The sequence below is a fragment of the Salarias fasciatus genome, unplaced genomic scaffold (assembly GCF_902148845.1).
Source record: "Salarias fasciatus unplaced genomic scaffold, fSalaFa1.1, whole genome shotgun sequence".
Lineage (NCBI taxonomy): Eukaryota > Metazoa > Chordata > Actinopteri > Blenniiformes > Blenniidae > Salarias > Salarias fasciatus.
In genome coordinates, this window is record NW_021941392.1 from 12,686 (window position 1) to 39,686 (window position 27,001).

General features: G+C 48.7%; 2 protein-coding genes across 2 annotated transcripts; one reads left to right on the plus strand and one right to left on the minus strand.

Moving 5' to 3' along the window:
* Positions 1 to 1,624: 1,624 nt before the first annotated feature.
* rarab (retinoic acid receptor, alpha b) lies at positions 1,625 to 24,575 on the minus strand. Its single transcript, XM_030087641.1, has 9 exons — positions 23,552 to 24,575; positions 4,933 to 5,087; positions 4,464 to 4,605; positions 3,314 to 3,474; positions 3,058 to 3,234; positions 2,779 to 2,983; positions 2,619 to 2,686; positions 2,406 to 2,496; positions 1,625 to 2,308 (listed from the first exon to the last, which is right to left on the minus strand). The coding sequence occupies exons 1-9, from the start codon at positions 23,769 to 23,771 to the stop codon at positions 2,070 to 2,072; spliced, it is 1,458 nt and encodes a 485-aa protein (XP_029943501.1). The 5' UTR covers positions 23,772 to 24,575; the 3' UTR covers positions 1,625 to 2,069.
* On the plus strand, positions 23,770 to 25,413 carry LOC115385572 (translation initiation factor IF-2-like). The gene is made up of 3 exons (XM_030087636.1): positions 23,770 to 23,779; positions 23,949 to 24,561; positions 25,246 to 25,413. Exons 1-3 carry the CDS (start codon positions 23,770 to 23,772, stop codon positions 25,247 to 25,249), a joined length of 627 nt encoding a protein of 208 aa, XP_029943496.1. The 3' UTR covers positions 25,250 to 25,413.
* Positions 25,414 to 27,001: the final 1,588 nt, after the last annotated feature.

Sequence of the window (27,001 nt, forward strand, 5' to 3'; positions counted from 1 at the left end):
CAAACAACGTCCATCAGGCCTTGTCTCTTCACATCCAGAAGACGTCCTCAAAGGAGCCAGAACAAACTCACTGCACTAAGATACGTCCCAAAGATGTCTTTTCAGTGTCATTTTCCCCTGTCCAGTTTTGGTCGAGTAAAGATACAGACTCTAACAGACTGTAATGCCAGACAACAATTTTTATGACATCTACTGAACATCTAGTGTTGAACCACAGAACCTCGAAAGACGAATTGTAGTATAAGTGTGGTCGTTAAGGTTGTCTTTTCAACAACAAATTTAACCTCATTAAGTGAAGTGGTTTTCATAACAATTATATTCAGGGATCTCAAAGTCGCTTACAATTCCATTATTCACTTCACGTGACGTGATGGTGGCGAGCTACATATGTAGCCACAGCTCTCCGACCACCACTCGCTCACACTCACTGCATCCACCCCTCTCCAGCTCCCATCCAGATACTGACCCGGCCCCACCCCAGATCTGATGGGACTGGGCATCTTCAAGGCAGTGTCTGCAGAAGAACTTTTGTTTTATTGAGTTAACCAAGGAAGTGAATAACCACAGCATGGATATCTCTTCAAATTTTGTGAATTCCTTTCAAATATCGGATTGTTTTGATTTGTAATGGATGGATGTTTCACACGGTGTCTGATTCAGACAAATTCTTATTTCTCTGTATGAAACTCAACATGTTGATTCATTTTGATGAATTTTCACCATTTTTTTCTTTCAAGATTCTCACGTTACAAACCAAATGCCTGGTCCAACTATCGCCAATGAAACATTTTGAGATTGTCACTTTTGCCTGTGGCCAGCTCTAATGTTTACTATGGACTTTTACACTGAGAATGTCCAAGTTCTGTGAAGTTGGTAGTTGAACGCTATTGTTTCATTTGCTTTTGTGGGCGGGGCTTAGCCAAACATCCAGGAGAGGGATTTACAGCCATGTTCTCCCAGCGCAGAGCCAAGGACAACCGGATTCACAGGGTGGGTTACCTGGAAGGGTTAGGGTTAGGTCAAGCAGGCCTTGGAGGGGCTGACAGTTCCAGAGGTCACAGGTCATCCACAGGCCCACTCAAGTATGAGAACTCAGTGCAGGATCAGGCTGGATGCTGGTATCCCTACTAGAAATCCTGACTTTCTCTGTGGTTTTAACCTTTTTTCTCAATCCTAAATTGTCTCAAAACAGTTTGCCTTTTTAAACATTCTTTAATCACCTTCCTTAAAATGTATCCATCTTAATGGTTTTTAGCACCACAGCCTCCATGAAATGTTAACAGAACAATCGATTCTGATGAGGCTCATGCCTTCAGTCATTTGGCTGAAAAGGAAATGTCAGGTCATTTTACACAGTGGGAATGCGTTCTGATGTGAAGATGTCCTTCAGTGTGATTTAAATCACAGTGGAAGTTTAAATGTTTGACCATTAAGCTAGCACAATTAATGCTTTTTTTGTAATGGAGTAACTGAATTCAAAGCTATAAAGTTTACATAAACGACCAGAATCGACCATCTGGTGAACATTAAAAAGCTTTCAAAGCGGTCTCTGTCCTGGATTTCTGTTGATTTCTCTTCTGTTAATGACAGAAACACCACAGAGAAGAAGAAGGTTTGTCTTTATTGAGCTTCACCTCAGTGCACAGTGGGGGGTGGGGATGAAGACCGTGTACCTGACAGAGTGGGGGGGTCCGGTCCTGCTGCGTGTTAAAGCCCCCTGCTTTGGTTTGAAGAAATCCACAGAGTCTGAAACGCTCAGAAACACTTCTGATTCCAGTGTGTGTTTGGTGTGTGTGTGTGTGTGTGTGTGTGTGTGTGTGTGTGTGTGTAGCTGCACTGGGCATGAATCATTATATACACATGTACATTTAGGAAAATAACCTCTTGTTTCTCGTGTTTTTGAGCTTCATTCAGCTTTTCTTATGTACAATATTTTACATGAGGACGAAGAGGAGGAGGAAGAGGAAGAGGAGGAGTCGGCCCTCCCGTTCAGTAATGTTCAGTGTTCCTCAGTGGGCGGGGCTTCAGGTGGAGGTGGGAGCTTTATGTGCCGGGAGGGGGGAGGAGCTTCAGGTGGAGGGCGGGGGTGTGGAGCAGGGGGAGGAGCTCGGGGAGGGCTCGGACGTGGAGGGTGGGCTCCGCTGGCAGGTCTCCGCCCGCCTGCCTCCCCCCCTCCCCTCCCCCCCTCTGCCCCTCCCCCCTCCGGCCCCTTGGCCCTCCAGACCCTCGGAGTTCTCCAGCATCTCCTGGATGAGCGGTGGCATCGAACCGGGGATCTCCATCTTCAGGGAGATGACCCGCTCCGCTCCTGTGGGAGACAACCAGACAGCGTCCGGGTGACCTGCAGTGACCCCCGTGACCTGCCGACGACCTCTGGATACCTCCATGAACCGACTCAGACTCACCTTTCACACTGATGCTCCGCAGGTCTGTGATCTTCATCAGTATCTTGGGGAACATGCACGGTTTGTCAGGCCTCCTCCGCCTGACGTAGAGCTACACGCACACACACACACACACACACACACACACACACACACACACACACACACACACACACACACATTAACGATGTGACCTGAACTCAAAGTGTGAGGACACTGTACTGTCGTAACAACCTTCAGGGCTTCCAGCATCGGCTCCTGGAGAACATCCACCTTCTGAGACTCTTCCAGGTCCTGACGGTCTAAACACACACAGAGAAAAACATCACACACACACACACACAAAAAAACATCCATCACACACACAGCCGCGCACTCTGCCGGGTTGCAGTACCTCCACACAGCAGGCAGATGGCGCTGAGCAGGCCCGTTTCTGCATCGTCCATCTCCAGAGGCAGCAGCTGGCTGGCGAAGGCGAAGACCAGGTCGGTGAGCGGGCCGAAGCCGGCGTTGTGCATCTGCGTGCGGTTCAGCGTGAGCCCGTCGGAGAAGGTCATGGTGTCCTGGTCCGGGGTGTAGCGGGTGCAGATCCTCAGGATCTGCGGAGGCGGGGAGGAAGAGGGTTTCTGACGGGTTCTCGGCCGGAGCGCGGCGGCCGCGGACGCCTCCTCACCAGGATGTCCAGGCAGGCGGCCTTCAGCAGCGTGATCTGGTCGGCGATGCTGAGCGTGGTGAAGCCGGGCAGCTGCTTGGCGAACTCCACCGTCTTGATGATGCACTTGGTGGAGAGCTCGCTGAACTTGTCCCAGAGGCTGACGTCCAGCGCCACCCGGTGCTCGGCGCTGTTGCTCTGCAGACACAGGTAGGAGGGGTGAGCCGGGGGGGGGGTCTGGAGTGGCGGCGGGCTGCAGGGACGGGCGCAGGCGTACCGTGGTGTACTTCCCCAGCTGGCACAGGGACGGGAACGTGTCCTGGTGGGCCTGGCGGACTCGCTGGATCATCTCCTCGGTGTCCGCGGACAGGACGTAGACCTCCACCTCGCTCTGCCGCTTCTCCTCCTTCTTCTTCTTGGTGCGGTCGTTGCGGACCACTGAGGGAGGACCACAACAGGTTTTCCTCTCGGACGTCGGGGAAGCAGAATAATTTGGATCTTATTGAGAACAAAACATTTCACGATGAAACTGAAATAATCTAAAGGCAATGGAACAAATAAAAAATTGTTCTGCAGATCCTACGCAGCCAGAGGGGGGCGACAGACGCTGCTCTGAGCGTTTACTGGGCCAACTGCGACTGTCCTGACCAACAAGGAGAAACCTAATCCCACAGTGCTGAATGTGATTCATGACTGGCATGATATTGAAAAACACATCGGTTTGCACAATAACTTATCGTCCAATCTGAAGCAATATTAAATACAAACCAGGGTCACTGGATGCAGGATTCCAGATACGTTATGAAAAAAGGGCAACAAACAGTCAGGATGTGTACCAGAATGAGGCACTCCTGTAATCTGAGGGAACATCCTCCGAGTGTGTTATCTCGAGAAAATATTTCTTTATGTGTGTTCAACGCAGGAATTCTATTTCTACCTCTCAAAATGATTGACTGGATAAACCGAGTCAGTCTTTGTTGGAGGAAGTAGAAAAAGTTTCATCGGAAGCAGCCTGAGCCTATAAATAATCCAGGTATGCGCACAACCCTTCTGAACTGAATGTGGGCAGACTTACGTTGCCAAAAGTATTTGCTCAGCTCTACAAACCCCTGAATTCTGGTGTTCCAAACACCGGAATGACCAAATGAGTATAAAATCTAACAGACTATATCTGCAAATTTGAGCGAAAGAATGTGCCGCTCTCGGGAGCTCAGTGAACTCCAGAGAGGTGACAGTGAAAAGAGGAAAAGCTGTGTAATAAGAACAGCTGGAAACCTCCTCTAATCAGCTGCTAACAGGACAAAAACACAGCGGAAGTGACTGGGAGCAACAGCGATTCACAAATCACTGAGTCAATGACAGTAACGGACCAGCAGAGGGCGACGCACACACACACACACACGCACACACAGGCACACAGGACTCACACTCTTTGGACATGCCCACGTCCAGGCACTTCTGCAGGCGGCAGCACTGACAGCGGTTCCTGGTCACTTTATTGATGACGCAGACTTTGTCGCGGTGACACGTGTACGTCATGTTCTTCTGGATGCTCCGCCGGAAGAAGCCCTGGAAGAATCGGGGAGGGGAACGACAAATCTGAAAAAAAAAACTGCAAGCATTGTGTGTGTGTGTGTGTGTGTGTGTGTGTGTGTGTGTGTGTGTGTGTGTGTGTGGGATTAGATGAGGCAAAGAGGCTTACAGATCCTCGGGGTGGCAGAAAGGTTGCGACCTCGCTGCTGACACATTATGCAAACACCCAGCGAGCTCTCACGCAGCAGTGGAGCTTCACTGAGGATCCAGATCCACATGGCCCAGTTACCCAGAACCAGAACTCTGTGTGTGTGTGTGTGTGTGTGTGTGTGTGTGTGTGTGTGTGTGTGTGTGTGTGTATACCTTGCAGCCCTCACAGGCACTGACTCCGTAGTGATATCCGGAGGATTTGTCCTGGCAGACGAAGCAGGGCTTGTAGATCCGGGGTGGAGGAGGGGGTGAGGGGGGGCTGGGGACCAGCAGGTCCTCTCCGGAGCTCGTGCTCTCCGTCTCGATGGCTGCAGGACCAAGGACAAACATCTGGTCACCGGGGGTAAACATCTGGTCACCAAGGATAAACATCGAGGGTAAACATCTGGTCACTGAGGGTAAACATCTGGTCACTGAGGGTAAACATCTGGTCACTGAGGGTAAACATCTGGTCACCACCGAGGGTAAACATCTGGTCACCAAGGATAAACACCGAGGGTAAACATCTGGTCACTGAGGGTAAACATCTGGTCACCACCGAGGGTAAACATCTGGTCACCAAGGATAAACACCGAGGGTAAACATCTGGTCACTGAGGGTAAACATCTGGTCACCACCGAGGGTAAACATCTGGTCACCGAGGGTAAACATCTGGTCACTGAGGGTAAACATCTGGTCATCGAGGGTAAACATCTGGTCATCGAGGGTAAACATCTGGTCACTGAGGGTAAACATCTGGTCACCACCGAGGGTAAACATCTGGTCACCGAGGGTAAACATCTGGTCACTGAGGGTAAACATCTGGTCACCACCGAGGGTAAACATCTGGTCACTGACGGTAAATATCTGGTCACCGAGGGTAAACATCTGGTCACTGAGGGTAAACATCTGGTCACTGAGGGTAAACATCTGGTCACTGAGGGTAAACATCTGGTCACCACCGAGGGTAAACATCTGGTCACTGACGGTAAATATCTGGTCACCGAGGGTAAACATCTGGTCACTGAGGGTAAACATCTGGTCACTGAGGGTAAACATCTGGTCACTGAGGGTAAACATCTGGTCACAGATCAATGCGTGTGGGGGGTTCTCCTGTTCAGGTTCAGGATGATCAGTTTCGGCTGTTTAACTCCCACCGCAGCTTCTTCAGATCATTACTCTAAAAGGAAGTCTTGAAGAATGAAGTCACAACTTCCTGCTCAGCTTTCACACCAACTGAATGCTCAGGATTCCGCTTCACCTTTTTAAAGGGATTAGCAGACAATCAGGAGGCTAAATCCCGACGAGAGACAGCAAACACATCAACACAGTTATCTAATCTTCAGTCAGGGGCAGATAAAGAATCAGAATCCCGACACCCCAAGACTCAAAGAACACGTCACTATGGTCTCAGAAACAACCAACAGCACCAATCCATGGCCCCACAGGGTAGCTACACCATTTTCAGGATTTCTCTTTTCTTTCAAAACTACATTGTTTTCAAACTGTTGCCTCGTATCATGAAAGTTTTCCCCCCAAAAAACTGAAAAATCTTTTTCTTTTTTTTTCACTAGAAGCATTGTCGTCCAACAGGGAACAGGTGAAGACCAACAGAGGACAAAGTAATAATCACAGTTTCAATCGATAATGAGCGGGACACATTCAAAATCTAAAATCTGTCAGGGTTCAGCACGAACCAGAGTCAAGTCACCACACTGAACCAGGAACAATCAAAATCCAATCAATGACCAGATCAATTTCTGCTGAAGGAGCGGATCCTACTGTCCCTCATTCAGAGACCAAATCATTTCTGCAGAGATGGATCAGATTAAAGTGTGACAATAATCCCATCTCCTGGTTCAGCAGCCAGACTCGTCGGCTTTATTTTAGTTGTGAAGCAGACGGCGATGTGTCTGAGGTATCTGAGGTCACGACCCCAGATTAAGAAACCAGGGACCGAACACAACCACCCCCCCATCTGAATCCTCTGACCTCTGCCCCAACACACACACACACACACACACACACACACACACACACACACACACACACACACACACACACACACACACACACACACACACACTTCCCCTCCCCCTCCTTTAGCAGCCATACCAAACATTCCATGACAGACTCAACTCGACTGCTGTTTACAGAGGAGAGAAATAAAGATGAGACACCACCTCCTCCTCCTCCTCCTCCTCCTCCTCCTCCTCCTCTTCTTCCTCCTCCTCCTCCTCCTCCTCCTCCTCCTCCTCCTCCTCCTCCTCCTCCTCAGCCATCACACCATCCCTCCATCTCCCCTCTCTTCATCTCTCCTCTATTTGCCTTTGCTCACTTCTCACTGACACACTAGCCAGCAGCTCCCTAAAGCATCGTCTGACCTCTTTTAAACTTTCTCAGTCCTGCTCTCCCCTTTCTGCCTCCCTCCCCTCCTGTTTCTGCCTCTCTCCTCTCCCCTTTCTGCCCCCCCCCGCTCGCCCCCCGAGGGCATCAGAGGTGACCGGTTTCAAATCTCTGCCTTTCATTCTGTGTGAACCGAGACTCTGAGGCCTCGTTTACATGATGTTTTCAAGTGAAAACACAAAAGTTTTGTTGTGTTTTTATGGGTCTGTTTACAGAACGACGGCGCCCGAGGCCACGGAAAATGACTCCCGGGGTGGAAGTTCTTTAGAAAGTGCTGGGGCTCCATCCCTGCTCCAAACCACGGCCGTAGTAAACACTTCTTCTGCACATGCTCAGCAGATGAACAGCAACAAACATGGTGGCCTCCAGAGTGTCACGACTCCCAGTCCAGATTCTCCTGGACTTGGTAGTTTCAGAGCTGACAGTCACCATAATAACAATCCAACTTGGTCGTCATGAAGACCAAGAAAAATGAGGACATGGTTTTCAGTGTTTCTGACTTTCTCGTGGATGGATTTCAAAGATTTCCTGAAGACAACACAAAAGCAATGGGCCTTCACTTGAAACACTGTGGCTGAAACAGGGCCTCATTGGTCGACAGCCAGTGTGGGCTGAACCTCGGGATTACAGTGTAGGGGAGGGTAAAACACACTTCTGGGGGAGTTAACCATGTAATTCTGGACACAATGCTGCTCTCTCCCACGATGCGAAGCGGAACACCAGAGGAAACAGAACTGTTAACCTGCTGTATGCAAACATAAAGGATGGACAGAGCCTCGCAGCTACCTGCACGGGGGAAAGCAGAACAGGACCTCATCCGATCCTCATCCAAGAGAGAGGAGGCATCCACGTCCACATGCTCATTCAGGAAAGTGGTCCGGCATGCCCTTGCTCCCCTGCAGGTCCTCGAAGGTGAGGGTGGAGGACGCCTCAGGGGCTTTTCCAGTAGACCCTGCCTCTTGGGCTTCTCTAGTGGCTTTAGCACCGTCCAGCCTCTGCTCCTCACACACCAGCAAACAGAGATGGGTGTGGGCACACGCCGGGTGGCAGGGATTAGGCACTACCTGACGGGCAGACCGGAAGGCCCGTCACTGAGAATCAGCTGTTTCAACCTAATCAAAGGTCACTTGGAATAAAATGCTTGGAGGACTTGAACCATACCCATTCAAGTACCATGAAGCGAAGAGGACAAGTGAGGGAATCGTTCCTCCGTGAAGTCAAGATAAACTACCAGCGATCAAAACTTTGATTCTGCCGAAATATCAAACCATTCCTTAAAAGGCCGAGCTAATCATGTTTTTGAGCGTCATTTGAGACATCAGTGCAGGTTTGTTGGGTTCATAAGTCGTTTGATGGTGTGATAGTAAAATGATGAGGTTTTCTGTTAATGACGGACCATCGTCAAATCCCAGCTCCATTATCGACAGCCCATAATCACAGTGAAGGTTGTCACATTTTCTTATGCTAACTGGCTTTGAAAACTCACTTTCAGTCAGTATAAAGGACTTAATTCCAATGGTGTGCTCCTTTTTTCACTCTATTCTAATTTGGCCTTGATGAAAATAAACAAAAAGCCTCTGTGGACTTTCAAGCTCACAGACTGATTTCTGCTTTATTTAAGTTTGATCGACTTCATTATCCAGAGGAATGCTAAGAGTTACTGGATGCAGATTGCTTGGTGAAGTTCTGTGAAGTAGTCGTGTGGCCTGATTTAGCACAGCGCCACTGCTCGCGCTTGATTATATAAAAACCGTGAGTGACTCTGATCATTCAGTGTGAGCACTGTGAAATCCCTCAGGTCACTGTGCGCTTTGATCCAGTTTCCAACGTGATTAAGTCTTTTTCTTGGCTGTGGAAATGAAGGGACTGTTCATATTGCCGGCTGTGAAGATGAACCCCAGTTGAAGTTATTTCTGAACTTCTTTGATGGATTGTTTTTTCATCATTTTGATGAACTCCATGAATGACTTGTTGGGTTCGGCTCCACGGACGACGGCCTATAGCTTCCGTCTCCCAGAATAAAACGACGATCTGATGGCCCGCTTTGCTGCCGTTCGCGATTAAAATAGTCTGGGAGCTGGTTGCTGGGCCAGTCGCCAGCTGGCTGTGCCGAGCTGTGTTTACCTGTGGCCGGGTTTATCAGTGTTCAATCAGCGGCCGCCTCCTCACGATCTGGATCCTCTCGCTAAGCTTTTACAAGGTGAAAGGGAAGGTCGGCTTTATTGTCGTTACACAACGAAGGCCAGCGCCATAAAATGAGCCCGTTTGAACATTCTGTACTTTGTATAATAAAACAAAATACTGCACGAGGTAAAACTTCCTGTAAACACTTTCCAACGCTGCTGCCTTGTGGTGCTTTCCACTAGCGCCTACTGGGCCTGACTCCACTAACACTACCTAGTACCTAGTACCTACTACCTGGTACCTAGTACCGAGTACCTGGTACCAGCTGTTTTTCCAGTACCTCCAGAGTACCTCCTCAGCCGGGGCTCTGACCGAGCTGAAATGTGATACAGACAGACTTCAGGCCACTGACAAGGCACAGCTGAATACACGACGACTGAAGCGAGCTAGCATTAGCTCCCGTTAGCTTATCGCCGTGCGGCGTCCAGTTGGTGTCCTCTCATCTTCAGCTGCTGTTCGGCTTTCCAAACATCTCTCTGCTCGGTTGTTGGTTGAAGGCAGAGCAGCTGATCTGTGTGTTCAGGTTGAGTTCAGTTCAAATCGAATAGCGGCAGCGGTAAATATTAGCGGATCCGTTGCTCCCAGTTGAGTTTTCACCAGGTGATCCAGGAGCCGCCGAGTCCTTCCAGAACAAAGCGTTCTCTTTCCTCCGCCGGCCCAGAGACAGCGAGAGGTAACAAACTGCACGCACACGTCTTTAATTACATTTTCCTACAACCTGTGAACACCGTTTGCCACTGCTGCATACAGATTTGGCTTCCAGAAGCAGCGATTGATCACTGACAGTAACAGAGTTCGGTTTGGGGGAAACATTGTGTAGGAATACAGATCGAGGCAAACGATCCCATTCTGGATATTTTTTAACTGCTCTACATGCGAGATGATCAATCAAGTTCTTTAACTACACAAAACATGAAGAATGAGCCAAACGAAACAACGAATTTTCTAATAGACCTCGGAACTTCTCGCAAGTTTAGTCAAGGCATTGATTTTGACTGTTTTAGGGTTTTTTTCAATGCTTTTCACGGTTTAGGGTTTTTTTTTTTTTTTTTTTTTTTTTGCAATTTAAGGATTTTTCTTGGTATTTGTTAAGTGCTTCAAGTTGATTTTTTTTTATTATTATTATTTTTTTTTGCTGTTTTGCTCACTTAATTCCAGGTATCAAACAATGTCATTGGAGACGCGATTTGAGGCTCTCTGCTGGATGGTGACTGAGTTTTGAATGCGTCGTCTCTTGATTTTGACTCTTCAACTATTTAAAATCCCACAGGGACTCACTCCCGCGGTCACTGACACGACCACAGCCGTCCAGAGGCTTCGGCTTCCACACCTCTAACCTGCCTTCACACGACGACTTCTGGATCAATACTGCACTGCATCAGTGTTCAAAGCTCTCCTGTGGCACATTGCTTCAGTGCACGCAGAAGCATGGCCGACCACAGATCTCGCGCTGCGGTCCGGCCGAGCGTGGCCCAACAATGAACCCTTTGAGCAGCACTTCTGCTTCTTCACATCGTGATCAGCCGGATCGACGCCTCGTGGTGGAACCGTCTGTCAATGCGAATACGTCAGCTGGCCGAAACGACGAGCCGGGCTGACCAAGCAGCCACAGCGACACCGCAGCGATGCCTCTCTTTTAGCACATGTGCCTTCATGAGCCCTGGACAGGAGGGAGAGCGGGCAGAAACATGCGACGCCGCCTCGGGACTTTGTCTCCAACGGATGAATTAATAACCAACTTTCCACAGCCCCTCTTTTAGCTTCTGTCTGACGGCAATGTCACACTCACACACACACACACACACACACACACACACACACACACACACACACACACACACACACACACACACACACACACGCTCAGTCTTGTATTTCTATCCTTGTGGGGACCTTCCATTGACTCCCATTCATGTCTAGCCCCTAACCCTGACCCTTACCCTAACCCTAACCCACACCACAACAAAGCCTAACCCTAAAGAAATGTTTTTGCACTTTTACTTTTTTCAGTAACAACAACATGGTCAAGAAAACACTGTTTCTCCTACTTAGGACCGGAAAAAGGTCCCACAAGGCACGTCGTTCCACGTTTTGCTATCCTTGTGGGGACATTTGGCCCCGACAAGGATAGAAATACGAGAACGGAGCTGCAGCCAGCTACCTCCTCCCCTCTTTTCACACTCAGGTCAAACCTGGTCAGTAAACCCTCACATTCCCAGACAAACTGTGAGTGTGTATATGTGTGTGTGTGTGTGTGTGTGTGTGTGTGTGTGTGTGTGTGTGTGTGTGTGTGTGTGTTGAGACTTTGGGTGGCTAAAAGGGAAAAAATAAATGAACAAATAAATAATATTAATTAATGGGTTTGGATAATTTTGTTACATTAAATTGTTTGAATTAAGATAGAAGTAATCTGAAGTAAGTAATGGGAAATAAGAAGAAAATAAGTTCTTTGGATATGGTTGAATATATTTTCTATTTAAGTGTGGCAATATGGCGGACTTCGGGTTGGTTTTATTTTGAAAGGGTCATCTCCGCCAGCACCAGGAGCACACAGCCCGTCGGTACGTTGCAGCTACTGTTTTGATTTAAAATCACTGTTGATGCTTATTTATGTGCCTTAACGTGTGCCTCACCGGGCCAGTGTTGATCGTCGCTTGAGCGTCGCAGCCTGCAGTGGGGTAAAAAACCTGGGAGTTGTGGCGTTCAGCGGCGTTAGCATCCGGCTAGCGGCGCTAGCGGCGCTAGCGGCGGCTCAAACTTGTTATTTGCTGTTGCTCGGCGTCTTACTCCTGCTCGGCGGCTTACAGCACTGGCAGCGGCGAGAAGCATTGGTGCCGATCTGTTTTTAAAATGCTGCGCTTTGGTGATCTAAGTTCCTATTTACTTTAAGAGCATGTTGTTTAAATGGGAAGCGACTCGTAAGTGCCAGGCTCAAACTGCGCATGCCCAGTAGCGCAAGGCATTCTGGGCAATGTAGTTTCTGATTGATTTAATCCGACTTTATTTAGTTTGATATTGCAAGCTTTTGCTTTATTAGTGGTTGCGTTCGGGTGATTGTATTGTGATGCTTTGTTTTTGTTGTATTTCAGGTTTATGACCTGTGGTCATTGGATTAAATAAAAAGAATACAAATGACAAACACGAGTTGTAAATGGTGTGCTTCCTGGTAAGCCTTTTCGGAGGGCTCAAACCACAAAAATCCGAACAGTCATAAACCGTGGCTCGGTTCTGAAGAAAAAGGTGAAACAAAGTAAAGACTGCTCAACATCTGTAAACGGCAAATTGCCCACCTACAAAGTCATCTGCCCACCTGCTAACTTAATGGCTGATAAATAAACTATTGAAACCAAAAAGAGGAGAGAGTCTACAGAAAAATAAGACTACTTAAACCCAGTTGGAATAAAGTTTATTCAGTCAAACAAAGGCAAAAGGTACCAAGATGGCAACAAAAGAGGAGGAGCTGGAAAGGCTGAAGCAGAAGCGTTCAGCAGCTCAGACTGCATTCACCAAAAGAGCCAACCACATTACTTCCAGAGTTAATGCACTGGGAGAAGGTGAAATGAGAAGTGAGTGGAGGAACCTTAAAGTGGACCACTCCAGAGTTAGAGATGCTGGATTTGACTACTCCATGGCCCTGAGAGAAGCGAACAGTGAAGAAGCTGCAAAAAAGGCAGACAACGTCGACGAGAAAACAGCAGAGTGTGACTGTAAGTTTGATGAGGTTGAACATGTCGTCCTAAAAAGCTTCTGGACCAGGTTTGCTGAGGAGGAAATCACTAACCTCAGTAAAGAGGCTGAGTCAGCCATGGACAAGGCCGAGGCAGCTGACCATCGCCAGATGACCGGAAGGCAGCGTGAACTAATGAATCGAAGCTTGGAGCGGGATGTCTACGAACTCGAGAACGGATTGAGTAAGTGGATGGATTTGATTCCCAGAGCCAACGTAACGGAGACCAAAGATTGTACTAGAAGGCTGAAGAAACGGCGTGAGAAGCTGTGGGATGAGTGGACATGGCAAGGCAGCCTCCGAGGCTGGGACCAGCGGAGTGAGAATTCAGATGGTGCAGGAGAACAAGGTGAGGATAAAGAGCATGACGAAGCCAGTGAGAAAGAAGCTGCTGTCAGTGCTCAACCTAAACCTGAGCTGAGTTCCCCTTTAGATTCTCACAACCCTGTCGGTGGCCCCCAGCCTAGCCTGCCCCACATGCCACCCAGTCTGAGCTACGGTGTACTCCCTAATGCCTTCAACACACTGCAGGGTGATTCTGGCCCACACCCAATCCCATACAATTTCAAGCCGCAGATTAGTCTGGAGCGGGCACGCCTACCAATGTTCTCTGGTAACATAAGAGAGTACTACCGCTGGAAAGCTGAATGGGAGGACCTACAGCAGCTGGGAAACCCTCTTGGGTTGGACAACGTAAAGAAGTTCCACCTACTGAGCAGCCTCGATGAAAGGATTAAGAGGGACCTTGTGTTATCCAGCTGTGGCTCTTCCGATGACGTGTTCAGGCTTCTAGACAACAAATATGGAAACAAGCCAAAAATAGTGCTGCTGATTTCAAAAGAGGTGCAAGGACTTCCAGCTGTTAAGGGAAATCACCCCAGAAAGACGATCGAACTGATTCAGGCCGTGGAGAGAGCTCTACGTGACCTCCAAGTCTTGGGTGAGGAAGACGCTGTAAAAAATCGAGTGGTTGTGCATTCAATTGAAAGTAAACTTCCTGAGTCCCTGAAGGAGAAGTGGCTCACCCATAAAGGTGATCCTGGAAGTGGGTTTTCACCACAAAACCACTTTGATTGTCTGCTGCAGTACCTGAAAAAGCAAGAGGACATCCTTGAGGAGCTGGATCAGCTACAGCCCGCCTCTGCTGACAATCCAGAGAGGGCAAATGACAGAAGGAAAGAAAAGAAAGCTTTCACCAAAGCCAGTTTGGGAAAAACTCAAGGAGGCTCTCGACCAAACTCATGTATTGCATGTGGAGACAGCGAGCATGCAGGCAGACTGTTTGCCTGCAAAGTCTTCAAGAAGCTCAACCTCATCAGTAAGAAAGCTCAGTTAAAGAGAGCAGGAGCATGTTTCAAGTGCTTACTCATCCACGATGAAGACGGGAGCTGCACTCAAAAATATCTATGCTCAAGAGACGACTGTCGGAAAGAGGGGTCCTCAGGTCACAACTACTTGCTCTGTCCAAAGCCACTGATCAAGAAGAAAGACAGTAAGAGTGACGAGCAGAGCAACACAAAAGTAGAAAGAAGGGGACTTGGATTAACAGAGAAACAAGAAGAGCTTTTTGCTAAACTGTCTCCTGAGCTCAAGGCAGAATTCAAAGAAGCTTTCTCAAACAAGATCTCTACAACTGTGTGTGCCAACACTGACTGTGAGCTGAAGGAGCATCCAGTTATAATGATGCTACTGGAAGCAACAACAAACTCAGGCCACCTAATTGGTACATTGATCGACCTGGCTTCGGATACCAACTACATTTCCAACGAAGCTGCAGAACGTCTTAAGCTCAGAGGGGAGAACATAAAGCTGATTGTTCAAGGCGTCGGAGAGATGGAGAAGACAGTCAACACCAAAAGATACACCCTGAGGCTTCGAGTGAAGACTCCGAAAGGTACAGTGGTGGAGCAGAAACTTATCTGTTACGGCCTGGATAATATTGCAAAGGTGAACCAAGCAGTCACACCACACCAACTGCAAAAGTTCTTCCCTGATGTAGCGCTTCAGGACTTAGTCCGCCCAGACAAAATCGATCTACTGATCAGCCACAGAGAAGGCCGCCTGGTCCCACAACCAATCAGGAAGGTGGGAGACCTCGTCCTCTGGGATGGACCGTTGGGGAAGGCTATTGGAGGAACCCATCCTGGCCTCTTTGAAGAGATTGACCTGGAAGTACACAGGTCTGAAACTCACTTCGCTCGGTCAATGAGAACGGCTTCAAGCATGTACAAGGAACTTCGCATGGATCCAGCAGGACCCAGCGAAGCTCAAGTGAAAGGACCAATACTCCGAAGCACAGCAACAACCAACAAAGAAGTCCTCGAATGGTTCAAGTGGGACAGTGTTGGTGCAGCGTGTGACCCTCAATGTGGAGGCTGCAAGTGCGGTGGGTGTTCTCCTGGAGGCAAAGAAATGACCCTCGGAGAGGAACGAGAAATGGAAAAAATTAAGGAATGCCTTACCTATATGCAAGCTGACAAGCACAGTGAGTTCCCCCACTGGGACGCAGCTTACCCTTGGAGGGGAGATCCTTCAACATTACCAGACAACAGACGTGCAGTGGAAGCAACCTTTCTGAACACAGAAAGGCGCCTCGAGAAAGAGCCAGAATGGAAAGCTGCATACAAAGAGCAAATCCATGAGATGATCTCAAGAGGAGCTGCTGTCAAGTTCACAGATGTGGAAATCAACGACTGGAAGGGACCTAAGTGGTATATCAGCCATCTAGTTGCCCCAAATCCTCACTCAATCACTACTCCAGTGAGGATCGTTTGGAACAGTAGTCAAGAATTCATGGGAGTGAGTTTGAATGATCTACTGCACAAGGGACCAGATGTCCTAAATCAGATAAGAGGAGTGCTCTTGAGATTCAGATCTGGACTGTACGCCGCCCTAGGTGACGTGAGGAAAATGTATAATTCAGTCTGGCTAAAAGACAGAGAAGTACATCTCCATCGATTTCTCTGGAGAGATAATCCAGAGGATGAGATTGAAGTATTTGCTGTTGTCAGAGTAAACATTGGCGATAAACCAGCTGGTTCTATCGCGCAGATCGCCATGAGAGAAACAGCCAATCTGCACCAGTTTGCAGGCTTGGTCGAAGAGCGCCGGGTGCTCGTGGAAGACAGCTACGTGGACGATATACTAACATCCCACAATGACCTTCAGACATTGGAGAAGATCACCAAAGGTGTGGAGAATATCTTAAAGGCAGGAGGATTCTCCCTTAAACCGTGGGTCTTCTCAGGTCACAGTGGGAAGTCTGAAGTCACAGCCGACACTAGCATCACACCAGCAACTGTGCCTGTGCCAAAAACTCTGGTTCTACCCAACCAGATGCGTGATGAGGAAAGCAAAGCACTGGGAGTCGGCTATGAGCCAGAGACTGACAAACTTCGCGTAATGACCTCCATAAATTTCTCCAAAAAGAGAGGGAAGATGAGGACGGGCCTCGATCTGCGCGAAGGAGAAGTCAGAAGCAACACTCCAAATCCACTAACCCGTCGGATACTGCTGAGCCAGATCGCTGGATTTTATGACCCCATTGGTCTTGCCACACCTGCAAAGCAGAAAGGAGTAATGCTTGTAAGAGAATCTTACCAAGAAGCAAATAAAGGAAGTCCAACCAAAGACACTTGGGATGACCCACTCTCACCGAAACTCCGGGAGGCCTCCATAAGACTCTTTGAAGAGTATGTGAGGCTTGGTCAGATCAGGTTCCCAAGGAGCCTCACTCCTCCAGGAGCCATTGGCCGTCCATTGGGAGTCACGTTTTCAGATGGAAGTGAGGCTTCCTACGGCGCAGTGCTGTATCTCCGTTGGATGACAGAGAGCGGCATCGTCGTGCGGTTGGTTGAATCAAAGGCCAAACTTACTCCTCTCGACCAGAAAGGAGACGTGATCAAGGCAGAGATATGTGGCGCAGTCTTTGCCACCCGTCTGAAAAGGTACTTTGAGAAGCACTGCCGCATCGAGGTCGCACACTGGATCCATTTTGTGGATAGCCAAACGATTCTGGGAGCAATTCACAAGGACAGTTATGGCTATCAGACCTTCTTCGCCAATCGCATTGGTGAGATTCAGAAGGCTGGTCCAGTAGAAGACTGGAGGTGGGTTGAAGGCAACTTCAATATAGCAGACATCATCACAAGGGGAGCAACTCCTGAAGAGCTTGATGAAGGGTCGGAGTGGCAACAAGGCCCGGAGTTTCTGAGGTTGCCTGAAGCTGAGTGGCCTGTCAAGATGGCCAGCGAAATAGTAGCTCAAGTTGCTGATGATGTGAAAAAGCTCCAAAGAAAGGCCTTCTCAGCTGCAGTCACCAGGTCTCAAGCAGGACGCTCACCAAACTCCAGCAACACTGATGTTGGTGTTAACAGCAGAGACTGTGTACTGCAACCACCGCCAGTGCCAAAGGACCAGTGTCAATCCCTAACGGCAGGAAAACCAAAGAGGAACCCCTGGAGTGTGGCTCTAGTACAACTTGTTGGGCTCAACCGTTTCAGCAGTTTGTCTAAACTGTGCGGAACAGTTGCTTGGACGCGAAGAGCTGCAGAATCCTGGCTGAACATTAAAGGTCAAGCTCCAAATTCACCAAAGTGGGAGGCGAGGGGCCCTGAGCTGTCTGTGGAAGAAAGAGCTTTGGCCTTCCAAGACCTAGCCATTGCAACCCAAGATGGTGTAAGCTTTCAGAGCACAACACTGAACCGCCTGGTGGTGTTCAAAGACGTCACCACAGGACTTCTACTGTGTGGTGGTAGAATTCAATCCTGGGCTGAAGACGGGACCGCTGTGCCGCTAATTCCCTACCGGTCGTGGTTGGGGACCTTGCTCGCCAGAGAAGCTCACGAGACAAATCACGAAGGCGTTGCTGCCACACTTCTGCGCACCAGAAGAAAAGCATGGGTGGTGCAAGGTCGGAGGACAGTCAAAAAGGTGATCAATGAGTGCATCGCTTGCAAGAAGCGGAGATCTCAACTGTGCCAGCAAGTGATGAGCGATCTTCCAAACGAGCGAACCTGCAGAGCAAACCCCTTCGAATACACCACACTGGACCTCTTCGGGCCCTTCGAAGTGAGGGATGCTGTTAAGAAGAGAACCAAGAAGAAGATCTGGGGAGTCGTGTATTGCTGCATGGCTTCCAGAGCTGTTCATGCGGACCTCGTCGATGACCAGTCTTCTGAGAGTTTTCTTCAGGCCTACTCCCGATTTACTTCACTAAGGGGGCATCCTAGGAAGTTATGGTCTGACAGAGGCACAAACTTTGTGGGTGCCAGGCCCGCTCTGAGAGAACTACACAAACACCTGACTTGTTTGCAGAAGTCGTCTTTGGACAACACAGCTGCTAAGAATGGAACAGAATGGCAGTGGGACTTCCATCCTGCAGACTCCCCACACAGGAACGGAGCAGCAGAGGCGGCTGTCAAGCTCATTAAGAGAGCTATGAACAGCCTCAGTGGAACTACCAGCTTCTACACCTGGGGTGAATTCCAGACTCTTCTCTACGCGGCGGCCAACTTGACCAATGAGCGACCAATCGATGCCAGAGCACAGGAGCAAGAGGACACGGTGGAGTACTTAACGCCCAACTCCCTTATCCTGGGGCGCACTGGACAGGGAGGAGATCTGCATGGGATCGACTTGGATACCCACTCTTGGCGCAGGCTGAGAGCTGTCCAGGCTGGAGTCGACAGGTTCTGGAAAAAATGGAATGAGCTTGCAGGACCAAACTTGTTCATCCGGCATAAGTGGCATCGAACAGAGAGGAATCTCAAGGTCGGGGATGTCGTCTGGATTGCAGACCAGAATGCCCTGAGAGGACAGTTCCGGCTTGGAAGGGTTGTTGCGACGTATCCTGACGAGAAAGGGGTGGTCCGGGATGCAGACATAAAGACCTGCATGGGCGTTCCTGCTGCTGATGTGTCCAGGACCAGAAGAAAGGACTCCAACATGCCCACAACGATCATCATTCGCAGGGATGTGCGGAGGTTGGTGGTTTTGATTCCTGCTGAGGAGCAATAGCAGGTAAGACAAGTCCTCACCATGGGTACCCAAGGACTCGGTGACTGGGTTTCAGTTAGTGGGTAACCCTGGGAGGCAACTGAGTGATTAGAGGGCAAACCTGCACTCAGTAGGAGGAAAGGTGGTGGAGCCTACCTCCTTAGTTAATTTGTGCTTATGGTCTACAAGGACTTGAAAGACTTTTGTTCGAAAGGCACTTTAGTTTCATCACAAATGTCATTACAGTTTTACTTTAAGTTTGAAATGCTCAACAAGAGACTCAAGTTATTGTTTGGTATGGCCTCCTTGGATTGTTAGTCAGTCGGCCAAGTGGGAGGTGTTGAGACTTTGGGTGGCTAAAAGGGAAAAAATAAATGAACAAATAAATAATATTAATTAATGGGTTTGGATAATTTTGTTACATTAAATTGTTTGAATTAAGATAGAAGTAATCTGAAGTAAGTAATGGGAAATAAGAAGAAAATAAGTTCTTTGGATATGGTTGAATATATTTTCTATTTAAGTGTGGCAATATGGCGGACTTCGGGTTGGTTTTATTTTGAAAGGGTCATCTCCGCCAGCACCAGGAGCACACAGCCCGTCGGTACGTTGCAGCTACTGTTTTGATTTAAAATCACTGTTGATGCTTATTTATGTGCCTTAACGTGTGCCTCACCGGGCCAGTGTTGATCGTCGCTTGAGCGTCGCAGCCTGCAGTGGGGTAAAAAACCTGGGAGTTGTGGCGTTCAGCGGCGTTAGCATCCGGCTAGCGGCGCTAGCGGCGCTAGCGGCGGCTCAAACTTGTTATTTGCTGTTGCTCGGCGTCTTACTCCTGCTCGGCGGCTTACAGCACTGGCAGCGGCGAGAAGCATTGGTGCCGATCTGTTTTTAAAATGCTGCGCTTTGGTGATCTAAGTTCCTATTTACTTTAAGAGCATGTTGTTTAAATGGGAAGCGACTCGTAAGTGCCAGGCTCAAACTGCGCATGCCCAGTAGCGCAAGGCATTCTGGGCAATGTAGTTTCTGATTGATTTAATCCGACTTTATTTAGTTTGATATTGCAAGCTTTTGCTTTATTAGTGGTTGCGTTCGGGTGATTGTATTGTGATGCTTTGTTTTTGTTGTATTTCAGGTTTATGACCTGTGGTCATTGGATTAAATAAAAAGAATACAAATGACAAACACGAGTTGTAAATGGTGTGCTTCCTGGTAAGCCTTTTCGGAGGGCTCAAACCACAAAAATCCGAACAGTGTGTGTGCGTGTGTGTGTGTGTGTGTGTGTGTGTCTCTAAGAGACAGAAAGAGAGGTCATTCACCGCGCAGAAGTGATGACTGGGCAGCTGACACATGAAAGAAAGAGGCAGAAATAAAGAGAGGGAGAGATGTAGGTCACTTCCCAATTGTCAGTGAGTCATTGCTCTGGATCACAACCAAGCACGCACACACACACACACACACACACACACACACACACACACACACACACACACACACACACACTGAGCCACTCTGCCTCCAGCCACTGCCTACATGTCGCTGCTGAATTTGTGTGCGTGCCTGCGTCTGTGTGCACCCTTTGACCTTTGAACTGGTTTGACACTCTTCATTCCAGGCATGCAGAAAGAGGCACACACACACACACTCACACACACACACACACACACACACACACACACACACACACACACACACAGAAGACAATCCTCGCTGTCTTTACAAGGTGGATTTATGAGCACTCTCCCCTCTCTTTTCCCTCTTTATGGCTTTAAATGGCCCCTATCATCAGTGCGTCTGCCACCCCCGCCCCACCCCCACCCGCCCCACCCCCACCCCCCCGGGTCCAGTTCTGGTTCTGTGTCAATTCATTCTGAGGCTAAAAACACTGAAGCTCTCAGTGGAAACAAGAAGGAAAAAAAACTGCTGCAGCATTATTTACAAACTGAAACGCAACCATTTATTCATCTGGAAATAATCCGGCCTGGTTGTGAAGAAAGAGCTTCATATTTTATGTTGCGTAAGGCAGAACCTTTAACCCCGGACCGGCTCCTGGTGTGTGTTCGTGAGGTTCAGCGGCGTTGCACAGTAACAAAGTCATTTCAATGATTTATTCATTATATTTATCATCGCGGCGACGCTCCCTGCAGATCCCACCGTTTCCCTGAGTTATGGAGATGTTATAGTGATATATATTACCCAAAAATGCTAAATGCGTGCAGCCCACGGCCCACGCTGCACTGGTAAATAAATGATGCATCAGCGCGGAATATATGTTCACACGTTCAATATTCATGAACATGCATCACGGCGGCTTCCTTCATAACATGAACCTACAGACCACAGAAACAGAGAACAGGCCTGAGTGAATGAAGGTTATTACGATTCCTGTCGACATGGAGGAAATGCAGAAACACCGAAAACAGTGCAGTTAGCACGTTGAGCCACTAGTTGGTGCTGTTGGGTGTTTTTGTAATGAAGGTGCGAGGCTTGTTGCAGAGAACAACACTCTATACGTTAGCAATGAGAGAACATGGAAGTTGTTAGCGTGGTGAATGTCAACTCTAAAACTACCGAGTCCAGGAGAATCTGGACTAGAGCCAGGACCAGGACCAGGAGAATCTGGACTAGAGCCAGGACCAGGACCAGGAGAATCTGGACTAGAGCCAGGACCAGGACCAGGAGAATCTGGACTGGGAGTCGTGACCTCCATGTTTGCTACTGTTTATCTACCGAGCATGTGCAGAAGAAGAATCTTCTAAACAGTCATGGTGCAGGCACACGGAGACGGAGCCCAAATGTTTGCAAAAAGTTGTGTTTTCCACGGTTCCCATCATCCTTTATGTAAACAGACACAAAAAGGATAAGCCGACCATCATAAAATTCCTTTTTGGTGATTATACAACAGCCACAGAGAGCGTTGCTGAGCACTGACTGTCTCCAGATAAGAGAACATTACGGGAGGAACGATCAGGACGGCTGAAATCACCTGGAAGTGAAAGATAATCACACCTTTTACAGCGCTTTAAAACCAGGTAGAGCCCATGTTTATAGCAGTTCACAAAACCCTGGCTTCATGACACGTCAATAAATCCCCACCCTTCCCTTTAAAAACGTCTGAAACACCTGAAAGTCGCTGCTGGAAAAGAGCAGCACTGATTCCCTAATGATACAACCCTAAACAAAAGTTCCTGTTTGACTGAGCCTGAAAGCCAAAGATGCCACTGAGCCTCTCATCATAAAGACTGATTAATCACGTCTGTAAACAGCGGCTCTGAAAGCTTATGTAATCTGTGCTGAGGACCTTCGTGAGAAGCGCTAAGCCGCGGCTCAGGATGAACCTCATTCAGAGCTGGCAGCTCCCGACCCACTGCCTTCGTTCGAGGCCATCCATCCACTCAGAACGCCACAACCAAATCCTGGAGGGAGCGGCGAGGCGGCCGGGAGGGAGGCCGGGGCCGCGGACTCCTTTAGCGTGCCGTTATATAATCCAACCTCCCCAACTGAGCCCAAACAAAAGGAGGCGACTCCGGCAAAGGTCAGCCTTCAACTCCACATCCAGCAGCCCGGCGATCAATGGAGGGGCAGCTGACGAGGAGGGGGGCCGGGGGGGCTGCCGAGTGTCCCAGGTGTGAGAGAGCTGCCCTCCAGGAGGCCAAAATATCACATCCATCCATCACCCGCCCATCCATCCATCCATCATTCTTAGTTGTGAATAGGTTGAACAGTGTTACTCAAAATGGAATTATCATATCCTATATTTATTTATAACCTTACTGGAAGAGTAGAATCTAGGGCTGTCAGAGTTATTCACATTCATCGAGATTAATTAATGACTAAAGACAAATTATTTAAATCATGATTACTCACATAATTAGGCTTCCGGCTCTTTTCAGTCTGAAAACTATTTCTAACATAGACATTATATGAAGTTGGTCTACATGGTGCTTTATTTTGAAAGAAAATCCAACAAGGTCGAAAAGGAAATTCTTTCTCTGTGTTTGATTCTCAAACAAGACAGGAAGTCTCCAAGCTGAAACTTCAACAATGACTTTAAAACCGATTGATGGATGCTTTACTATGGACTGAAAACTGATTTCAAATGCAAAACAACACCGTTCAAAAAATACAATTCAAAGTGTGATTAATTGCGATTCACTATGGAAATAATGATACAACAAATTAATGTTTAACAGCGCTAGTTCAGACTATAGGGGGCCTTAGGGGCCACCAGACGGGCCCCTGGATTTCACATCCTCCTCTGACAGCCAGAAACTTCCACTGAAAACGATCCGACATGCAGCAGGATGAAGCAGCGGAGCTCCAGTTCAGGGAAAACCGCCTGGTCTCTAAATGTTGACATATTGATCTGTTAAAGGTTCAGACAGAGCTGGAGGTCAGGAGAAACAGCACTGTGATCTGACTGGAAATGTGACCAGATGAACGGTGATCGGATTAAAGTGTCGGTGATCGGGTTGGACTCACAGTGGCTGGATCCGCTCCAGTGCCTCCCGGACACCAGGGACCCTCCGAACGGCCGCTGGAGCCCCGCCGCCCCGCCGCCCGCCGCCCCGGACAGCAGCCCCTTGTCCGGCCCCAGCCCCGGGGGCCGGTGGTAGTAGTCCATGCTGAGGAAGGAGCCGGGACTCGGGCTGCCGGGGCCGGGACCGGGGCTCAGACCCACCACGTCCAGGCTTTCGTACATGTCTCCCGGTCCGGCAGCACCTCCTCCCCGGGAGAGAGGAGCCGAGCGGTCCGGAGGAAGACAGGAGGAGAGAGGAGGAGGAGGAGGAGGAGGAGGAGGGGGGACCGCTCACATCTTCAGGGGAGAGGAGGAGGAGGAGGAGGAGAGGGGACCGCTCACATCTTCAGGGGAGAGGAGGAGGAGGAGGAGCGGAGGAGGTGACCTCCTGCACCGGGGACCGAGCACCGGGGACCGGGGACCGAGCACCGGGGACCGCGGACCGCACCGCCAACTTCCACCAACTTCCCCGTCCTGCACGCCCCTGGTCCGGCCAGCAGCCCGCACCGAGAGCCACAAGTGCTCCGGATCCAACCGAGTCCCCGCTAAACACACAAAACCCCGGAGATCAACACCCCGCGGGCCGGTACCGGGGCACCGGAGAGCCGCTCCGGGTCTCTCCCGGGAGCCGCCGGAGGGAAGCCGGAAAGCAGAGCTCCGTGTCGGCGGCAGTCCGAGCGGCTGGTCCCCCGGTCTGCTCCCGAATGTCCCAGAGTCAGAGGACAGAGAGGAGACGGGGAGAGGCGGGAGACCGGGTCCGGTTCACGGTCCAGAGGAACTCCCCGAGCGGCCGAATATTCCAGAGGGGCACGCCGGAGAGCGAGCGGCACGGCCGGGGAGGGAGCGAGGCAGTCCGGGGGGGAGAGAGCGGGAAAGGTCCGGGGGGAGGACCGAGAGAAGCGAGAGAGTCCGGGCAGAGCACCGCGGCGGTCCGGGGAGAGAGAGGCTGTCTGGAGCCGCTTGTTGCTGGTTGGTGAGTCCAGCAGTGTCCTGTGGTAACCTCTGTGTGTGTGTGTGTGTGTGTGTGTGTGTGTGTGTGTGTGTGTGTGTGTGTGTGTGTGTGTGTGTGTATGTGAGAGAGTGCGTGCGTATGTGTGTCTCGAGCTCCATCTATCTGCCCTTCGCGTGCTTCCCCAAAAATTCCTGAAATAGAATATTTTGAAATCACTAACAGTGAGATTTTGTATTTATTATGTTTGTATTATTGTTACTATTAATTTTAAAAAACTAACAACAACAGCAATAATAATAATAATAATAATAATAATAATAATAATAATAATAATAATAATAATAATGATAATAATAATAATAATCATAATCATAATCATAAACAGGAAGAAGAATGTGCATTTCCATCTTTCAATATGTATTTATTGATTCTTTTTCAATTCATTGAATCCCATTCATTGTCTTTTTCCATGTGTCCTGCTGCTCCTCTGGGAACGTCTTCCCGGTGTTTTCTTGGTAGGGCTGTCAGTTTTAATCAGATTAATCGTGATTAATTCATGGAGGGCTGTCAGCTTTTTTTTTTTTTTTTAGTTGCGATTAATCACAGAATTAGGGTTTGAAATTGGCTCAAAGTAAATAAATAGTAGAGAAAACAAATGTTCCTGTCACTGAGAATTCATTGTTTTTTCCTCCCTGTTCGGTCCAGGTGAATTATGGGGGTTAGATTCTTCATCTGCAGCTTGAAGATGTTACAAACATCCTCCTGTGGCGTCGATGTTCTGGAACGATCAACACAGAGAGAGAAACTGGGACTGGCAGCCGCTCAGACCCTTGAGCAGCTCAACTTGAAAAAGTTGGATGGTTCAAATTCCACATTCGTGAGTGTTTTCTGATGAGAAACTGCTGCACTCAAGTTAAAAGATTCAGATAAAGACATCTTTGTGCATAAAAGGGGTGGCTTTGTGTGTTGATTACAAGAACACAAATGAAGCGATTAGTCATGATTAAATTTCTTTTCAAAGTGTAAAATACAATATTGTCTTTCTTATACGATGAAATCCTGTCGCCTACATATTCCATACCGTGAAGCCTGACCGTCTCAGACATTAAGCTGTTAAGTGCATTAAAGAAGAAAGGACTTTTTGCATGGTTACTTGGCACATTAGCGCCCGTTCATGCGTTCATCCATCCACCCTCTCACGCCCGGAGGCGATGGGGCTGACCCCGCGTCCCGTTAAGCGACAGTGTGTCCTTGCTCGTCTGCATTGATTAGCTGCCGCTTAAAATATGAGCGCAGAAAAGGGGAAGACATCATCGCTGCCTGTTAATCGATGCGGGGCATTAAATCTGAGGAGGCCATTGAGGAGGAGGGGCGGCGGTGATGATGGCGATGGAGACGATGGAGATGTGGATGGGGGTTAGTGGGTTAAACGTGGCAGTAGATGAGAGGAGAGTTTCTTCCAAGGAGACAGGGTGTGAAATCCTCTGATGTTTGAGATGTTTCTGATCAGAAGAGCCACAGACTCTCTAATCAATGAAAATCGCATCCTTTCCTTTCGTGTTTCTCGTCTGCCAGTGAAACAGAAAGCTCGTAAACATGGAGCTTTTTGTTGTTCTGTCAGTCGATGGGCTGAACTGCGGTGGAGCCACGGCGTCAGGCTGTGCTGCCCCCTAGTGGCTGAACTGTTCGTGACAGTAGCAATGTGGACGAGGAGCAGGAGGATTATGGATGGGATCATATCAGTGAGCAGAATGAAGTGAAGAATGGACCTTCTGCCTGCGTTCCCAGGTGTTTCACTCCTGCACAGCTCGACCGGCGAGCCTCCGCCTCCTCCACCTCCAGCTGTGGAGCCGAGTGTTCCAGGCTGCTAAACCCGCTTTAAGTAGGAATTTCCCACTCTAATAATGGGAACTTTTAATTAACTGGATTCTTTCTTCGCGATAACAGCGTCACAGCGCCGCTGTCTCTAACCAGACCCCGAAGTTGGCAGTTTTTATTAAAACATCCTGTTTTCTCCACTGTTTCGGTAAAAGCAGATGGCAGCTGAGGAACTGAAGGATTAGTTTGAGTTTTTGAAATCATCCACGCTGACTGCTGTTGGCATGAAAACACAACATGCTTTCACCCCAAATCAAACCCATCCATCAAAATATTACGCAAACACACTTACACCTTCCAACACACATGAATGCAGAAAGTGTAGGAATGAGTCCAGGTTAAGAAACGAGCAGATGTGAACGAGTACAGAAATAACTCTTCATCACATTCTGTATCTGACAGACAAATATCAAGATAACAGGTAAAGTGTGTTTCCAGTGCTAAACACCTCACTAGAGAAATAACATTAGCAAAGCATAGCATAGCATAGTATGTGGGCAATGTGTTGAATGTTGGAGGACATTGTTATCGGACATTTCACTGTCTTGAGCAGGATATTGTTGAAGTAACACAATTTTCCCTC

Excerpts from the sequence above, each read along its gene's own strand:
- rarab (XM_030087641.1), bottom strand. The coding sequence starts at position 23,771 with ATGTACGAAAGCCTGGACGTGGTGGGTCTGAGCCCCGGTCCCGGCCCC. Across the intron at positions 4,606-4,932 it reads GTGCCTGTGAGGGCTGCAAG|GGCTTCTTCCGGCGGAGCAT; the intron begins GTATACACACAC and ends CGATTCTTCCAG. Across the intron at positions 2,687-2,778 it reads CATCTGCCTGCTGTGTGGAG|ACCGTCAGGACCTGGAAGAG; the intron begins GTACTGCAACCC and ends GTGTGTGTTTAG.